Genomic DNA, 20,093 nt, shown 5'->3' with positions numbered 1-20,093 from the left:
CAAAAGTAGAAATATCAAAGTTACAGCAGACATAATGTTTAGCTGAGAATCACTTCAACAGAGTAAAGCTCTTAAGATATCAGACAGACCAATATTTGTTTGGAAGAAGGTGTGCAACTTTCTTACTGTATAGGCTTACAGACAAGGCCCTGATTCTATGTGGTAAAGGTTACAGTCATAAAACCTAAAATTTTAGTACAATTGTGCTTCAGACTAAATTTTCGATAGTTGTGCTCATCTACACAGGATGTTATGGAATGCATTACCAGTATCCAATATGTATACATTCTTAACATTTCTGAAAATAGAGCAAAATTAATAGGTGCTGCTATTCACATCTCAGGTTTTATGACTGGCAAGTCTTAATGCTCCTAGACTTTGGGGTGTACAAGGTAGCAGTATTTTAAATTTGTTTAGGTAGAATGTAGGGAAGATCAGGATCAAATGGACATTCATTTCTTGACTGTAGTGCCATTAGCCCTCAATTAACTCTTTATAGGGAATGGTTAAGCCATCAAAAACTAAACCGATAGTTTTTATATTAAAGTGCTTCTCCATACTAGTAACACTTTGAAGTCACTAAAAACTAAGTATTTACCTTGTAGAGGAAACACACAGAAATTAACTGACAAACAGAAAAAAACAAATTATGAAAAATGCTATTCACCTAAATGGATCCATGTCCACCCTTTGTGTCTACTTCATACATTCTACCCACCCACCCCACTCCAAAAAAGATTCAGGTCATTATGTCCCAAAGCAATGTATTCTTGAATTACTTTAAGAGAGACAAACTGCTCTGTAGTGTATAACCTATTTAGGTCTACACATTCTAGGGTGATGCACTTCCATTGTCCTAGCTCTCAAATTTGGAAATCTGCTCAGGTTCAGTCTCTTTTTAAAACCTTTCCAAATAAACATAATTAGATTTTGGGATCCGTAGATTCAAAGACAGTACAGGTTATATGACTCCTCCTTTTTTTTTGGATTAAATAAAAGCCACATGATTCTGTGTGGCTAAACACTAAATCTGAATTATTCGTGTCCGGCATTGAGTAAACATATTTTTAAGTTCATTCTGCGGGACTTCATTAACTACTTCGGGTTCTGCAGCGTTCTTCTGAACCTTTGCCACTGCAAAGTTTATCCCCTGGGTTAATCCAGCTTGGGTAATATTAGCAACCTGGACCATGCAACTTCGAATCTTTGCAAAGGGAGAGACTGCTCTGCTGCTACAGCCCTCTGAAGGAGAAGGAGTTACGTGAAGCCTTCTCTCAAGTTCAGGTGTGCCAGATTCGGAGCTGGGGGTCTTTTGAGATACAATTGAATGCACTGGTTCGACTGACAAAAGATGTGGGCCTGCTGCAGAAAAAGACACATCTAATTGAGATGGTCGAGAAGGTATCTGTTCCGTTGATTCAAAGTGAGTTTCTTCGTTAGAAACTCGATTGGTCATTTGATTTCCTTCCTCACTAGCCTGCTAAGAAACAGACCTGGTTTCTGACAGCTGGGTCATCTTGTTTTATGCATCTTGAACAAATCTGTGGCAATAAATATCCACAGGCTAGGTAAAGCCAGTCAATGTGTGTATGTCGTCAGCAGAAGGACTTTTCTTCAAAGAAGACGCATAGCCTTTTCCAAGCCCACTTTCATGAGCAAGCGTAACCTCTGAAGGAACATGAACGCTAATATCAGTGCTGCTAATAGACTGGGATGGACCGCCTAATCGAGGTATTGAAGCAATAATACCACAACTAGGAAGAACATAGTCTACTGGCCCTACATTCTCTAAAGAGTTTGCTAGCTGCCTGTCTTCATCAGACTTGGAATTTGTAAGGAATTCATCAGAGTGGTATGAGTCATTATCTGAACACATTTCCCCGTCTGACTCAGCCTGGGCTTCATTATCCATCACACTAGTGTTTTCCATGGTTTCAAGACTACTATCTGATTTCCAAAGATTTACTTTTAAGTTTGGTTTCAGAAAGTTAACTTTCATTTCAGGTTTTGTAAAGTTTCCTAGCTTTCGTAGAATGACAATATTTACATTGGATTTGGTCTGTTTCACTTTTTGATTTAGAGATGAAAATTTGCTCATTAAAAAATTTTCCCCTGGGCCAAAGAGCCTTGGTTTTGAGATCTGGTGCCAATGATGTCTTCATGAGGTTTACTGCTCTTCCTCTCAAGCTTTTTCTCTATTATAGGTACATCTAATCCCATGGCTTCCTTGGTGATCTGCAGCATCTCTGCAATGCACTGAAGGGTATCTTTTCCATCCTCTTCTGCATTGAGCATTACAGCTCTCAGGGTTAGGGAATAGCCACTTGCTTCTTTATATCTGTAGTGCAGTCGCACGCAGCAGAACTCTGCCTTACCAAAAAGAGTGGGTTCAGGACCTATTTCAATTTTTTTCCAGGTCTTCTAGACTTAGTCGTTGATACTGGTTTACTTTGTCAACTTCATCATCATAATAGGCCACGTAGTAGGCAGAGTTGGAAAGCAGTAACAACACATCCACGTCTCTGCGAGCAGCATCAATGAGGGTGCACCCTTAAAACTGTCACTCGAGCCAAGCCAGAAAAATTACATCACGACACGTATTTTAATATGAAATAAATTCTAAACCTACTAATTAGTGTTACTTTATCTTAGCTTCTATTCTGACACTAATATTTACATTAGTCAGACATGATCTCGGTCAAAAGCATTATGTCCAGAACGAAAAGCACTTGGCACCTTAACAGGCAGTGGAGAAAAATGTCAGCCCTCCCCGCGCCCGCATTTCTACCAGTGTAAGCTGCAGTAAATACTTAATTTCCCTCCCCTCTTAAACAGAAAAAAAAAAAAAAAAACCCCACACTTTTTCTTTTTAAACACGGACAAGAAAACCCCTTTCAGGACTTCCCGGCCCCCCACGCCTGCAGCTTTGGAAGCAAGGGCTGCGCTGCTCGTTTTTCTCTTCCCGCCATTCAGGCATCCCCTCCTTCCACACGATGAACACGAACCCCGCCAGCACCACATGCAGGCCCACCACCGCGACAATGGTCGCGCAAAAGCCACTGTCCTCAGGGGACATTAACAGGAGGCTTTGGAAAAGCAGTAATTTTCAGGAAGAATACAACCCCACGGGAACTTTAACCAGAAGTCCTGCAAAAAGGAGAAAAATCTTGAAAAGTCATCGCCAGGCGGCCGCCTTCGGGCTTGGGCTCTGCAGCGTTGCCGGCTGCATCGCCCAGGGCGGTCGCCTGCCGCTGGGCGGTCGGAGGAGGCCGGTGGGAGCGCGGCACCTCGTCAGTCCGTCGGTCCGTCCACGAGTGGAAGCTCAGTCAGAGCTGCCTGCACCAGAGCTAACACCTGCAGCGACTGCCTATTTTGTTTTTTAAGATTCCACATATGAGTGAAATTATACAGTATTTGCCTTTCTCTGTTTGACATTCTCTCTCTGATTTTGGTATCAGGGTGATGCTGACCTCGTGGATTGAGTGCAGAAGGGTACCTTCTTCTGCAATTTTTTGGAATAGTTTGAGAAGGATAGGTGTTAACTTATCTCTAAATGTTTGGTAGAATTCACCTGTGAAGCCATCTGGTGTTGGCATTTGTTTGTTGGGATTTTTTTTTGTTACTAATTCAATTTCATTACTGGTCTGTTCGTATTTTCTGTTTCTTCCTGGTTCAATATTGGGAGATTGTACATTTCTTCTAGGTTTTTCATTTTATTGCTGTGTAGCTGTTTGTAGTAATCTCTTATGATCCATTATGTTTCTGTAGTGTCAGTTGTAACTTCTCCTTTTTCATTTCTGATTTTATTGATTTGGGCCCTCTCTCTTTTCTTGTGGATGAGTCTGGCTAAAGATTTGTCAATTTTGTTTATCTCTTCAAGAACTAGATCTTTGTTTCTTTGATCTTTTCTATTTTTTTTTTAGTCTCTATTTCATTTATTTCTGCTCTGTTCTTTATGATTTCTTTCTATCTAATAACTTTGGGTTTTGTTTATTCTCCTTCTTTTAGTTCCTTTAGATATAAGGTTAGGTTGTTTACTTGAGATATTTCCTATTTCCTAATGTAGGTTTGCATGGCTATAAACTTTCCTTTTAGAACTGCTTTTTCATTTGTCTCCAGGTATTTTTAAAATTTTTTTATTTTAAGTTTTGGCTGTGTTCGGTCTTCGTGGCTTCACACAGGCTTTCTCTAGTTGCGGCGAGCAGGGGCTACTCTTTGTTGCAGTGTGTGTGCTTCTCATTGCGGTGGCTTCTCTGGTTGTGGAGCACAGTCTCTAGGCACACAGGCTTCAGTAGTTGTGGCACACAGGCGCCATAGTTGTGGCTCGTGGGCTCTAGAGCGCAGGCTCAATAGTTTTGGCACACGGGCTTAGTTGCTCCACGGCACGTGGGAACTTCCTGGACCAGGGCTCAAACCTGTGTCCCCTGCAATGGCAGGTAGATTCTTAACCACGGCACCACCAAGGAAGTCCCTCCAGGTATTATTTGATTTCCTCTTTGATTTCATCACGTGATCCATTAGTTGTTTAGCAGCATATTATTTAGCCTCCACATGTTTGTATTTTTTGCAGTTTTTTTTTCTTACAGTTGATTTCTAGTCTCATAGCATTGTGGTTGGAAAAGGTGCTTGATATTTCCGTTTTCTTATACTTACTGTGATTTGTTTTGTGGCCTGGCATGTGATCTATCCTGGAGCATGTCCCATGTGCACTTGAAAAGCAGCAGTAGGTGCTGCTGCTTTTGGATGGAATGTTCTATATACATCTATTAAGTTCATCTTGCCAACACATGTGTCCTCATGGTAGAATGACTCCCCCAAATGGCTGCAGTCAGTGTCTGTCCCAATGGGATCTCCCATTGCCTCCTTTCTCTCCAGGAGGCTCTCCAAGATCAGCAGGGAGGTCTGGACCCAGGCTCCTTTCAAATACTGCTTCTGCCTTGGGTCCCAAAGCATGTGAGATTTTGTGTGTGCCCTTTAAGAGTGGAGTCTCTATTTCCCAAAAGGGTCTCCCAAAAGTAAACTCTGCTGGCCTTCAAAGCCAAACATTCTGAGGGCTTGTCTTCCTAGTGCAGAAGCCCTGGGTTGAGAAGCCCAATGCAGGGCTCAGATCCCTCACTCTTTGAAGAAAAACTCTGCAGTTGTAATTATTCTCCTATTTGTGAATCGCCCACTGGTGGGTACAGGTATTAATTATACGACATTTCTGCCCCTCCTACCTGTCTCACTGTGGTTCCTTCTTTACATTTTTAGTTGTATATTTTTTCTGCTAGTTTGCTGGTCCTTCTCATCAATAGTTGCTCTGTAGATAATCTAGTTGTAATTTTGGTGTGCCTATGGGAGGAGGTGAGCTCAGGATTTACCTACTCTGACATCTTGGCCACTCCCAAATAGCTGATTTCTTTTTTAGCACCAAATAATATGCTATTGTCTAGATGTACCACAGTTTATCCATTCATCTACTGAAGGACATCTTGTTTGATTCCAAGATTTGGCAATTATGAATAAAGCTGCTATAAACATCCATGTGCAGATTTTTGTGTGGCCATGCATCTTTACTTCATTTGGGTAAATACCAAGGAGCACAATCAGATCATTTGGTAAGAATATGTCTTGTAAGAATGTGCCAACATTCTTCCAAAGTGGCTGTATCATTTTGCATTCTCACCAGCAATGAATGAGTTCCTGTTGCTCCACATTCTCACCACCATTTGGTGTTGTCAGTGTCCTGGATTTTGGCCATCCCAGTAGGTCTGTAGTGATATCTCACTTTTATTTGCACTTCCCTGATGACATATGATATGGAGCATCTTTTCATATGCTTATTTGCCATCTGTATATCTTCTTTGGTGAAGACTGTATATTTTTTATGTGAATTTTATATCCTGCTACTTTGTTAAATTCTCTTACTACTTTAAGAGGGCTTTTTTTTCCACTTATTTCTTTTAGTTTTATTCTTTTAGTTTATTCTTTTAGTTTATTCTTTTAGTTTTCCATAAGATGCTGGCTCTTGGTGTATATATTTAAACTTAAGAGTAGAAGACTTTACACTTCCATGTGTGAAGGTGCTAAGGAAAGGAGGCTCAGCAATTGTGCACTGCATTGTAGGGTAATCTCACAGGAACCTTTCTTTGGGGACTCTAGATTCAGTATCATTAGGTCTTTTCTTTGGGGAGTCAAATTTTTAAGAAACGGCTTTTAAAATCTACTGCCTAGAGGGTAAATCTTGGTTGCCAGCATTCTTTAAACTAGGTTAGAGGAGTCTGGGAATGTGAACTTTTAGTATACAAACTTCACTGTACATAAAGCTTTGCTAAATCCCTCTCTTTTTAGCATAGGACCCTGGCTTAACAATGTCTAGTTTCTTTTGAGTAGAGATCCTATTTTATCCTCCTCACATAATAATCCTCTAGTCAGCAGCAGATCCCAGTTTTGCAGTGTCTGAAACTCATGAAATTTGGAGGCTTTGAGACAGAGAATAAAAAATAACTTAGTTAAAAAAATTAAAACCAACCAAAAAATGACCCATTTGAACACATTTCTTGGGCCCCTCCCAGGGCCTTGGAAGGGACCCATGACAGTGCTAGGCTCTGGACCTAAAGATTACTTAATTTCATGGTAAATCTAAACTAGCCTCCAATCTTCCTTGAGGTGGGGGGAGAGGAAATTGCTTAGTAGTATAGAATTAGGGGGGATTTGATTTAAATTGCAAACAAACTTTGAAGCAAAAAGACTTTCACTCCAAGTCCTAGAGGTACCTGCTACTATCAATTTCTAAGCCTTTTTAGGGGGAGTTGTGTTGGAAAGGATTGCTTCTTTGCTTTCCACATTCCTGTTTTCAGCCTTCTTGTGTTTGCCAAATTAGTTTTTGTTTCTCTATCAGCTTTCCAATGTCCAAAATGTTGATGCTGTTTGGTCCTTTACATTCTTGCTGTTCTTATTTATGCTGCTTGGAAAAAAAAAAAAAAAAGTCTTTCTTGTCATTTTACTGAGTTTCGGAAAGGGGCAAAAGTTAAGGTGTGCTATACCTGCCATTCTTAACCCAAAATCAGAATGTGCCATATCACACTCCAAAATTGCCCCCCAAAATGGCTGGAGGACTTTACACTCCTAGCAGCACAGCATGAAAATATCCACTTACCTTACCCTTGCCAACACTCCATATCCTCCACATTTCTGAATCTGATTAAACTATCTCATTGCTTAAATTTGCATTTCCCTGATTACTAGTGAGGTTCAGGATAATTTTATGTTTATTAGCCTTTTGTATTTCCTCTTCTGTGAATAACCTGTTTATATAATTTACCCATTTTTCTAATAGGTAGTGAAGGGTATCAGAACATGCCATCCCAAAATATCACTGTGGCATGCTGATTAAGCTGAAGGCAATTGAGAAAAAGCAAATACAGGAAAGGCTCTCTGACTTCCCCCTTACTACCCAAAGCAGGGCATAAAATTTCCCTTGAGAAAGATGCCCTCCCTATACGAGGACGAGGAGAACATTCTTATCACTGGAGATAGGGATCCAACATCAAGATTAATCTGTATAAAAAAATCCATTAAAATAACCCTGGGACTTCCCTGGTGGCACAGTGGTTAAGAATCTGCCTGCCAATGCAGGGGACACGGGTTTGATCCCTGGTCCAGGAAAATCCCACATGCTGTGGAGCAACTAAGCCCGTGCGCCACAACTACTGAGCCTGCGCTCTAGAGCCTGCGAGCCACAACTACTGAGCCCACATGCCAGAACTACTGAAGCCCGCACACCTAGAGCCCACGCTCTGCAATGAGAAGCCACCGCAAGGAGAAGCCCTAGCAGTGCAACGAAGAGTAGCCCCCGCTCGCCACAACTAGAGAAAGCCCGCGAGCAGCAAAGACCTGACACAGCCAAAAATTAAAAACAAAAAAAAGTTGTATTTCACTAGTTTCCACAATTTACCAACCCTAGCTCAAGCCCCTTTTTCCTGTCTCTTCATTCTCCAGTTTGTCATTCTTTGCTAAAATGGTATACATGCGCTCAAGCCTATCCATTCCTTTGGGTTTATATTTCATATATATTAACCTCTGTGTACATGTAAAAATATTAACGTCAAAAAAAATTTGTATGCTTTGCTCCTGTTAATCTCTTTTGTAAGTTTAATTCTCAGGCCCAGCCTCAGAATCTAAGAGGGTAAAGGAAAGGTTTTTCCTCCCATACATTAGTTTACCTTTTTCTTGTTGATTTGTAGGCATGCTTTGTATTTGTTTTAAATTTTTTTTCTGTTACACAAGTTAGGAATATTTTTAAATTTCTCTCCCTCTTTAACTTTCATTATGACATCCGAGTTCTAAGACATTTTAAATTTTGATATAGTTTTGCTTTTTGTTTCTATATAGAAAAGATCTTCCTTATCCTAATGTCTTAAACATGATTAAAATTTTCTTTCAATACACATGTGATTCTGCTTTTTACATTTAGATGTTTAATCCATTTGGAATTTATTTTTATGATGGCAGGGGCCTTTTTTCCCACATCAACAATTGAAATATATATTAAATAGTCCCTCTTTTATCCATTTATTTGAAATGCTATATGTATTAACTACTTAAGGCTTATACAGGTATTATTCAGTTTCTGGGTTCTCTATCCTTGCCTAGGGATTTACAGCTTATTTATTACAAGCTTTTCAAAACTGCACTTCACATAGAAAATAACCTTGCAAGACATTAAATGGAAATTTGCTAACATTATAAAAAATACCAACTATAGATTGAAATAAAATGTCCACTTTAATAGTTATCACATAAATGTTTACTTACACTTATCTGAAAATTATAAGAGGACAATTTGTGCATGTCACATTCATATTACTATCCATATAAGAACAACGACACATATTCATTTATTCAACTATATCAGGATAACACACAAGGTTTTGTTTGTTTTAGACTTCTCAGTTAAAAGGAAACACCAAATAAGGGAACTGAATTTCCAAAAATTAAGTTATTAACAAAATGAATAATAAAAATTATTTCTAAATGTCTTAGGTTTTGACAACTTTGAATTATACTTACATAATATTATTTCCCCAAACCATAAATTACAACAAGGGTCACTGTCAGGGTGAAAATATATATTTTCAAAGCTTCTTTAAAATATGCTATTATGCTTTAACATCACTTGATTTATTCTTGGCACATGTGGCATCTTGAGAAGTAAAAATACACTTTGCCAGTTTTATGTTATTGTGCAGGTATAAGAGAAAGAGCTCAGCTTGGGAGGCAGACAGACCTGTGTTGAGTTACCAGCTTTGTCCAAAGTCGTGTTAGGCTGGTCAATTACTTCTTGGCACTGGGGCCAGGATTAAATTAAATAATGCCTATTTTAAAATGCATAGCATGGGCACTAAATGAATGATACATCCTTTCCCTAATTTACCCACATTGAAGCCATAGCAAAATATCACAGTCTTATGTTTTGGTACAATTTGAAAAACCAGGAAAAAAAACTGGGAAATTTAAAAATAAAATCAATGTGCAATGTGCTTTGAAAAAATCGCACTTTTAAGAAATAAGGAAAGCCTTCATCAGGTTTAAATATTTTTCAATAAAACTTAGTGCCTACTATAACCTGATTTTTTTAAAAAGTCCTAAAATATGATAAAATGGTCAATGGTTAAGGACTTTTGGTTTTCTCTTGTGCTATTGATATAAAAATAATGGCTATATTTAAGGCTCATTAAGTGATATAGTTTGTAGTTGCCCTGAACCAAATCTATGTTCTTGATGTTACACTATCAATTAAAACAGACCTACTGCCTTGAATGACTGTCAGAGAGAAATTCCCATGATATTCTTCATTTCAACAACCATGGCTTCCTTGCTGATTTTAAGTAAGTTCATTTTGTGGCATGTGGCAGTACAGTTTGTCTGTCATAAGGATGATTCTTATATATACAATCACAGACCCATCTTTCTCATGCTAAATGCTTGGTGTTTAGAAGATCTAAGACACCGGAAAATTGAATTGACACAAGGAATAGCCTACTCTAGACAGCAATACTTCCATCCCTATTCTTAGCACTGAGGATGCAGAAATAACCCCATTCTTGTTTTCTACCCTCACCACCCAACAAATCATCCTTCCAAATCTGACTCAAAAACTCCTCCTCCAGGAACCTTTCCCTAACCAAACTTCACACCCCTCCATTTATGTCCCTGACACTCATGTGTAATTTGTATTAACTTCAACCTGCATATACTATTATTCAAGTTTTGTTTGTCTTCTACTTCCAGCTAGGATATAGTCTCTGACTTTTTAAGCTTCCACAGTGTTTAGCACAATGTATGCATGTATGTATGTGACTGTGTGTATGCATGTGGGGGGCGTGTGTGTGTGTTGAATGAATAAAAGACTAAAGAACCTGAGTGGGGTGTTGGGTAGGAAAAGTTTCATATTTTTTCAGAAATCAAAATTGCTGGACCTTCTTAATACTAAAAAATCTGATTTCCAAAGCTATCTGAGTTTGGTTTAGGCTATGTCAATAATAAAAAGGCAGTGAAAAAACTGTTTAAAAAACCCTCATGAAATATTCCAAAAGGCTTTTCAATAAATTATTAAGAGTACCAAACTAAAACATTTTACTAAATAGTGGGATAATCTTTCCTATATCTTTATAAATGTAGACTTCTTTTCATTCAAGACAAAGAATACTGAACAGGAATAGGTGTTGTGAATCAGGATAAAAAAGGCAATTCACTCTAAGTCAATATCTAATGCACATTTTGCAATTGATTTGAAAAGCCTTCCGTGGCAAATATGTATGTTATGTTAAGTAAAAGAATGGTTTATATTAGGATGTTGTTTGGTACTATAAAATATGACACATATACTAAAGCTGCTATTTAAAAAGAAAAATTTTGTTTATTATAGCTGTTATTATTAAAATAGGATATAATTTTAAAATTACTCTTAATGTGTATATTTTCAAATTTCCCTGACAGTGTCCTTTTGAGAAATCTGACAATTTATAGTTAGATTACAGACATTTGAATTTCACTTTTACAATTGAAAGTATTACACTTACATAATAACAAACAACAATATATAGTAGTTTCTTTTTACTGAAGCACTCTGCAATTTATATTTAAAGCTTCACAATAAAACAAAATTCATTGTACTTTTTGTACGTAAAATTACATAACACATAATGTACACTATAATTACATTAAGAATAAATAAAATGAAGCATAAAAATTCTGTACCATAGGGGCTTCCCTGGTGGCGCAGTGGTTGAGAGTCCGCCTGCCGATGCAGGGGACACAGGTTTGTGCCCCAGTCCAGGAGGATCCCACATGCCGCGGAGCGGCTGGGCCTGTAAGCCATGGCCGCTGAGCCTATGCGTCCGGAGCCTGTGCTCCGCAACGGGAGAGGCCACAACAGTGAGAGGCAAAAAAAAAAAAAAATTCTGTACCGTAACAATGGATTGTTTTAGCTGTCATTCTAAATGTTAGTTTAAGTTTTGAGTTCTAATGTACTTTAAACCCCAAAACCTTTATCTTCAAATAATATATTAAAAATATCAAGTTCAGAGTATAAACATAAAACTCTTTATGCTCTTTTTTCTAGGTCATCTAGGAAATAAAATGAGAGAAATGAGACGCAAGGTAGTTCTTTTTCTTACTGCAAAATGCCTCCTTGCTTCCCCATATACCTCTATATCATTTCTAGAACAAATATTACAGAATGATGGCAAATTACAAGCTTTGGCAAATTATAATCTTATTTAAGTGGTTTCTTATTTGGAAAAAAGAAAAAAATTTAAGAAGTTCCATTTTTGGCTTATTCATTCTCAACCTTTTTTTCTCTAATACATAATAGTAGTAAAAAAGCATTTCTTAAAATGCTCACTATTTTAAACAACACAGAATTAATTGTATTAATTTATAGAATTAAATACTAGGGCGAGGTCCTAGAATTTGTTACACGTAGGGCTAAACTTGCAAGAGATCGCATGGCAAAAGTAGAAACTTTGTGACATATCCCAGCTTTTGAAATATAGTTAGAAGCCAATCGAAAAAGCCTTTCAGCACCAAAGGTATTGAAGTGCCCAGGAAGCACCTTCTCTACCAGACCTCTGTCCACTAATTCTATCAGACGTTCACAGGTTCCAACATAGTCACTTATCCTGCTGTATGGGAGCCAGTCAATCAGTGATCCATCATACACGACGTCTCCACTGAAGAGAATCTTTCGGTCTTTGTCATGTAAGCAAATACTGCCCCTAGAATGACCAGGCATGTGCATAACAGTGAGCTGTCTGTCACCAAGGTTGATCACATCCCCTAAAAATGGAAACAGAATTTACAGATAAACATGTTATATATTTGACTTCAATCGCTTAAAGAATAGAAGAACACAACAGTTTCAAAGATGTTGGGAAGGATGAACTTATTTTAGTTTTATTTTAAAAATACCTACTTCTTATTGATGATTTAAAATAAGTTGCCTATATTTCACTTCTGTTGTTTGCTAGACCAGTGTTTGCCAAAGTAAACAGTGAAACACAATTTCTGCTGGTTGTTATAATATATAAAAGAAAAGAAGAAAAGAAGATTCTGTGGTCAAATAATTTTGAAAACCCTTCAAAGAAAATTAAGCAGCTTTCTTTTCTGCAAGATATGCTAATGTACATTTAATACGCTAACGTACATTGTGGATATACACAAGGGAGATGTGGCTGTATAGTTTCTCAAATTTATTTGACCAAAAACCTCATTTTTCAGAATATCCATTGTACTAGTATCTGGTGACACAATTCATGAATGGTGCTCTAGTGAACAGTATTATATTTTTGCCCTTTGTTTTGTCACTCTGTGGAAATTAAGACCTGAGGAATCGGTACAAATGATGATGCTCTGGCTACTGGTATTGCTGTAATAAACTGTTCTTAGTCTCTGACCCAGGAACCTCATGTCTTCTGTCAGAATCCATGAAACTGGGGCAAGCTAACTTACTAACCTGCAAGTACGGTAAAATCTCACACTCTTCTCAGTTATTTGACAGTGGGGAGGAAACTGAGCTATATGAATACAAATTGCTGTTTTACTGGATTTAAATCAGTACTAACTTAGGTAAATCATAATAAGTTAAAATATTCATATTGTTATCTCTAGTGCAAACATATACAGAAAAAAATCAAAGAAATATAGCTAAAATTAATAGTGAAATTAAAATGGTGTAATAATCAGGAATTGTTAACATAAAAGAAGAAAATAAAGGAAAAACAAAGACATAAACAAGAAATGAGACATAGAAAACAGATAACAAAATGGCAGACCTAAATACAGCCATATCAATAATTATATTAAATATGAAAGGGATAAACACTCTAATCAAAGGCAGAGATTGTCAGTCTAGATTAAAAAGTGAGATATGTATGCAGTCTACAGGAGAGGAACTATAAAATCAAAGACAAAAATAGTTTGAAAAATTATACCATATAAATATTAACAATAAGGGCTTCTCTGGTGGTGCAGTGGTTAAGAATCCGCCTTAACTTAATGCAGGGGACACGGGTTTGAGCCCTGGTCCAGGAAGATCCCACATGCTATGGAGCAACTAAGCCTGTGTGCCACAACTACTGAGCCCACACGCCACAACTACTGAAGCCCGCGTGCCTAGAGCCCAAGCTCTGCAACAAGAGAAGACACCACAATGAAGAAGTGCACTGCAACTAAGAGTAGCCCCTGGGCTTTCCTGGTGGTGCAGTGGTTGAGAGTCCGCCTGCCAATGCAGGGGACACGGGTTCATGCCCCGGTCCGGGAAGATCCCACATGCCGCGGAGCGGCTGGGCCCGTGAGCCATGGCCGCTGAGCCTGCGCGTCCGGAGCCTGTGCTCCGCAACGGAAGAGGCCGAAACTGTGAGAGGCCCGCGTACCATAAAAAAAAAAAAAAAAAAAAAAAGAGTAGCCCCTGCTAGCCACAACTAGAGAAAACCCGCGTGCAGCAATGAAGACCCAACGCAGCCAAAAATAAATAAATTAATTTTAAAAAATATATTAACAATAAGAGAACTAGAGTGGCAATACTGTCAGACAAAATGGTTTTTTATATAAGAATATTACTAGAGGAAAGAGGTACATTTTATGAGGCTATACATTAGGTCAATACATGAAAAAAAATTCTAAATGCATATGTACCTAAAATAGAGACTAAAACTTCTTCAAATAAAAACTGACATAATTAAAATAAGAATAAACAGTTCAACAACTGTGCTTAGAGATTTGAATAGTCCTCTCTGAATAATTCATAATACAAGTAGATTGAAAATCAGTAAGGATACAGAAGACCTGAACAACACTATCAACCAGCTTGACCTAACTGACATATATAAAATAGTTTACACCAAAACAGTGAAGTACACATTCTTTTCAATTGCACATGAAAAAGGTGTTTTGTTATATTTGTACACTGAAAACTACAGAAACATTTTCAAGAGAAATTAAAGAGGATCTAAGCAAAAGGAGAAACGTGCCATATCCATTGATTGGAAGACTCAAAGCTGTTAGGATGGTAATTAAATCCAGTTTTTCTTATAACTGCACTGTCTAATAGTACTTTCTAGGATAATGGAACAACATTATCTGTATCAACATTGTCCAATATGGTAGCCACCAGCTATGTGTAGCTAATGGTTCTTGAAATAAAGCTAGTGCAACAAGGAACTAAATTTTTAATTTTAATCAATCTTAATTAATTTAAATTTGTATTAGATAGCTACATGTGGCTAGTGACTACTTTAATGGTCAGTGTAGATCTATAGATTCAAGAATCTCAATCAAAACCTTGACATGCTTTTTTACAGAAATTGAAAATCTGGCTCTGAAATTTATATGGAAATGCAAATGACCTAGAATAGCCAAAACAATTTTGAAATAGAGGTATAAAGTTGGAGGACTTTTCCAATTTCAAGAGTTATAACAAAGTTGCAATAATCAGGAGAGTGTGGTGCTGGCTAAATGATAGACATAATCATTGAAAGAGACTAGAGTCCAGAAGAAAACACTCACATATATGGTCAGTGTTTTTTTGCGGTGCGCAGGCCTCTCACTGTTGTGGCCTCTCCCATTGCAGAGCACAGGCTCCAGACGCGCAGGCTCAGCGGCCATGGCTCACGGGCCCAGCCACTCCGCAGCATGTGGGATATTCCCAGACCAGGGCACGAACCCGTGTCCCCTGCATCGGCAGGCGGACTCTCAACCACTGCGCCACCAGGGAAGCCCATGGTCAGTGGATTTTTGACAAAAGTATCAACTAATATAATTTACTGGGTAAAAGGATAGTCTCCTCAACAAATTAGAGTGGAATACTTTGGAGATATATATATATGCAAATAAACAATAGGCACCTCTCAACACTTACTTCACAATATTAACAAAAATTAACTCAAAATGGATCATAATCCTAAATGTGAGAGCTTCCAGCAAAAAAAAAAAACAGAAGAAAATCTTTGTGATCTTGGGCTAGTCATAGAGCTCTTAGATATGACACAAAAAGCATAAAACATAAGGAAAATAGACTAATTGGACTTCATCCAAGTTATAAACTTCCCTGCTTAAAAAGATACCATTAAGAAAATGAAAAGGCAGGCCACACACTGGGAGAAAATACTTGCAAAATGTATATCTGATAAAGGACTTGAATTCAGAATATATAAAGAACACTTACAACTCAATAAGAAAACAATTTTTCAATTTTTAAAAAAGAGAAAAGATTTTGATAGACCCTTAAACAAAGAAGATATTTGAATAGCAAATAAGTACCTGAAAAGATGCTCAATGTCATTAGTCATTAGGGAAATGCAAATTATATATACATACACATACACTTATCCCTATTTTCCATCTGAACTCCTGAGCTCATTAGTACTTGGCATCCCTCAATCAAGAAACCCCTTTGCTTGTGACTTCCCTGGTGGTCCAGTGGTTAAGACTCCTCACTTCAACTGCAGGATGGGTTCAATCCCTGGTGAGGGAACTAAGATCTCATATGCTGCATGGCGCAGCCAAAAAAAAAAAAAAAGAAACCCCTTTACTTTATTCTTGCCAGAAAACAAACTAACTCCGGGGAGAGGAGCATTCACTTAGGGAGAAGAGTTCAGAGTTTTAACAGCTTCTTAAATGGCTTTCAACCAATTCTACTTATTTTAGTTTTCTTCCCTTTGCCCCAACTAAGGTACCAGCTACTGCTAATTCCTGAGCCTTTTAAGTCTCCTGCAGTGCAAACTGGATTGGCTCTCAATTTTCTATTGCTGGCATAGGATAAAACTGCTAACTCAGTCATCACATTTACTCTCCAGCATCCAAAACAGAACCTCAATGTGGATTTATACATAAAGCAAATAGACAAACCATGGTGCATCTGCTGTAATCTTAGTGGGATTTTGAGAGGGAGTCAAATTAGACGTGTTCGTTCAATCTGCTACCTTTCTGGAATCCATTTTTTGTTTTTAACCTCCCCAAATGATTTTTAAGTTTACCTGAAACAACTGTTCTAATATCTTGATGACTCTAGGAAAATTGTTTAAACATGTACAGTAGGGGCCAAAATGCCTGCCTATTGTGAAAAACAGGCAGAATGATGTGTGCCCATTCAAGAAGAATGTGCTGTATCAGTTTAGGGTTTATTGCTATCTTCTTATAGGAAGATATGATTTCACTATTAGTAGGGTGAGTTGTTTTTCCATCAAAAATGATGCATGCACTGGATGATGACCTCTCCTTGTCTTCCTTGTCCCTTATACACAAGTAAGCTTTTGGGTTAGTGATACACTGCACAGATTTATGCTTCTCCACGACAGGTGGTCATCAATCCACTAAATGAAATGTAATAAGCTAACGAATTCAGCCTCCTTATTTTCTAACCAAAACAATGAAGACTTCATGCTGTTAGGTATGTACGGTTCGTGTGTACGTAACTGTGTATGAGTTTTTAATATAAATATTTTCTATTTCCTTCCAGGTACCTGGATTATGATAATATCAAGTTAGCAGGCCACACCATTCAGAAGAGACAGGAAATTAATATTCCTGAGAAAAGAGGATATTAGATACTACTTGAGAGAGTGAGACATCCAGCTCCTAATGAAAAACAATTTTTAATTTAACACAGTATTACCACCTTCAAAGTTTTTAGTAAATATTAACCTTTCATTTCACACTTTCAAAGGCTTAAAGCACCACAAAGGTAGCTTGCAGGTTCCTTGCAACTCCAAAATCCTGTAATTCCAGCATCAACTGGGATTTAGGAAACCTGGTTTCCAGTCCGAGCTCTTTCCCTAACTATGTGACTTCAGGTATGATATTCAAGCCCGTGTGGATTCTTCATCTATAAAACAATAATTCCTATCGTTCTTTCATCATTTCCTATTTCTGGCACAGAAGCAAAAGTAAATAAATCAAAAGTCATTTATTCATTTAGACAATTTAAATATATTTTAAATACTAATGTAAACTTTTTTGGGGGGGGGCTGGGTGTTAATTTAGTCTAAATACCCATCAACTGCATGGAAATCCTACCTCTAAAAGTATCAATTCCATCAAGAAATACAGCAATTAAAAGTACCTTTAATGTAAATTTAGTTTTCTTTCATCTCAAATTGTCAGGTAATGTAAGACTCCCATCTAAACCATTGTTTTTTTTAATCTTTAGATTTAAAATTTTAATGAAAAGACTGTTTAAGTGGGGTGTGAGGTATAGAATCTTGCTTTCTATTTCTTATGCCTCAAGTGATCAAGATCTCATCTGTAAGATAAACTCATTTTTGTAAAGTACTTCATTATTTGTCATACTGGTTGGTCATAAAAGTGAGACTTATTGTACTGCAGCAACTGGATTTTTCTGCCTCGTAGGGGAATGGTTTAATAAACTAATTTGGCAAATAAAAGAGTTTCAAGATAGAAAGGAAAGAGGGTTTCACCTCCTTCTCAGGATTACCATAATATATTTATGGGGTAGGATTTATGTATGATCTGCATGCTTTGATCTATTGTGCCTGGGTTGCAATCCTAGCTTTTATCTGTATCTTGCTCTGTGGACTCTAGACAAGCCATTTAATTGGGGGTCAGTAGCCTCACTTCAAATGTGTTGTGAGGCTAAAATCAACAGAAGCATTCTAAAAACAAAAAAGAAATTAATATACAAATATCACTGCTGTGACCAACTGGCTTAATTATTTAAGTGACTGTGTGAGGTTGGAAGGGCTGGAACCCTACACTATTTTATTCCATTAGTTTCTTTCTGAACCCCATCCTGCTTTTCACAGAGCCAAAGAGGCCCAAGGCTATCTAAGCATTAGTCCACATACTTCACCATTACGGGAAATAGCCTCCTTATTAATCTTTCTCAGGCCTTGCTTTCAACCAGAATAGAGAGCTGTCATAAGACTCAGACACATTCTACTTTTTATGTTCACAATCAAGCTGTTTCTCTTGTGAGGCAACATCAAGAACTGAAAGATAAAGATGCATGAGCAGATTAGAACCACTGCTCTCTAACGGCTTTCTAAGCCTACAGGTGGGAATTGTTCGTACCCGGCCGATGAAGTCAGCAGTTCTCAAAAGCATAGAACATGACATGCACTCTCCATGAGGCACCATTCCTTAAGAGTCTTTTCGCTAGAAAAGTGCCTGGAAATGTCAGACTTGTGTTCGGGAAAAGAATGGGAATCCTAGTCAGAAATCTCTATAGCGTTACTACATACCGTACGTTACACAGGAAACTGACTAGGGGGTGGGGCCGGCTTTCAGTCGAGTACTCAGCATTACTACAAGGTGCCGGAGCTTGTCCCTGGTAGGGAAGGCTGCAGTGGCCTTCCACAGACTCTATGGTCGAGTGGGCTTTTGACTCAGGGAAGGGAGAAACAGAAGTAGTGTTTCTGCGATATGACACCTTACAGCCAAGCAGGTGTGCAACAAGCACCCCTCGGACAGTTTCTCCCCAGTCCCTTCCCTTAATGAGAGAACGCGCGCCCGTGAGGGACCATTACCATCCTGCAGGATGAGGGTGGGCTGCACCGCTTGCACTCGGAACTGCCTGGCCCTCCAGCCCGGGCTCGGCGCCCGCACCACCTCACTGTCGGAGAGCCAGGTCACGGTCTCAAAGTTGTCCCCGCGAGCCAGCGCCTCGGCCTCGGCGTGGTGCACCGCCACCCGGTCGAACTGGTAGAGGCCGCCGGAGTGGTCGAAGTGCACGTGGGTAGCCACAGCCAACAGTGGCCGGCACGCCGCATCCTCTTTGGCCCTGCGGTCCTGCAAGAGGCCGGAGGAATACAGGTACTCCGGGAGGCTGCGCAGCCCCAGGCCTGTGTCGATCACCACGTCCTGCTCGGAGCCGCGCACCAGCCAGATGTTGGCGCGGTTGCCAGACTCATAGAAGCGTTCCTGAATCCAGAAGACGCCGTCGCCCAGGGACTTGTGGGCGTACCACTCAAGCGCAGACATGCTGGGCAAGGATGCGGCCAGGCGGAGTGGGTGTGGGCGTGTGTGCCTCCCGCAGGCTGCCCAGACTCGGGCGCTGCAGCTGTATGGAGCGGTCTGCCCGCAGCCCGGGAGAAACCGCAGAGCAAGGAGGGGGCGGGGGATGCGGATAGGGTTGCGGGGAGAACCAGAAGAAGGAAAGACGCGCGGAGACTCTGCCTGCAGCGTCCGCCCGCACCCTCCTGCCAGGTCCGCAGAGAGCAGGAGCTGCTCTCCTCGTACCGGGGCGCTGGAACAATCGCAGCCTCACTGGCCGTAGCACAAGGGAGCGTTAATGCAGGGGCCAATGCAGTAGACGAGAGATCCAGAAAGTGATAACTCTTCCCACCTCTGGGGGTCTGACGGCAGAGGCCGAGAGCTAAGCGTGGGAGGGAGCAGGGCAGCCCACCCACCGCGCGCTATGTTGCGCACTTCCAGCTGGCGCAGAAAGAGTCAGGCCAAGGGGGTTGGACGACTACGGCGCCCGCCAAGGGCTAAAAAGCTCTTTGCCAGGAGGGCGGGGCCTAGCTAGGGAGTGGGTGGGGCTAATTGGTTGGGTTTGAACGCGGCTCTGAGGCCGCGTGGAGGGCGGAGCGTGC

General features: G+C 39.5%; 1 protein-coding gene and 1 pseudogene across 1 annotated transcript; both read right to left on the bottom strand.

Moving 5' to 3' along the window:
* Positions 1-740: 740 nt before the first annotated feature.
* Positions 741-2,596, bottom strand: LOC113617663 (phosphatidylinositide phosphatase SAC2 pseudogene; annotated as a pseudogene).
* Positions 2,597-11,352: 8,756 nt separating this feature from the next.
* On the bottom strand, positions 11,353-20,021 carry MBLAC2 (metallo-beta-lactamase domain containing 2). Its single transcript, XM_027100637.1, has 2 exons — positions 19,026-20,021; positions 11,353-12,321 (listed from the first exon to the last, which is right to left on the bottom strand). Exons 1-2 carry the CDS (start codon positions 19,477-19,479, stop codon positions 11,936-11,938), a joined length of 840 nt encoding a protein of 279 aa, XP_026956438.1. The 5' UTR covers positions 19,480-20,021; the 3' UTR covers positions 11,353-11,935.
* Between the last annotated feature and the right edge of the window lie 72 nt (positions 20,022-20,093).

Source organism: Aethalodelphis obliquidens, unplaced genomic scaffold (genome assembly GCF_003676395.1).
Source record: "Aethalodelphis obliquidens isolate GAN/ISIS:26980383/991018 unplaced genomic scaffold, ASM367639v1 scaffold4, whole genome shotgun sequence".
Classification (NCBI taxonomy): domain Eukaryota; kingdom Metazoa; phylum Chordata; class Mammalia; order Artiodactyla; family Delphinidae; genus Aethalodelphis; species Aethalodelphis obliquidens.
Note: the sequence above shows the minus strand (reverse complement) of the source record. Positions and strands in the feature narration are given on the sequence as shown.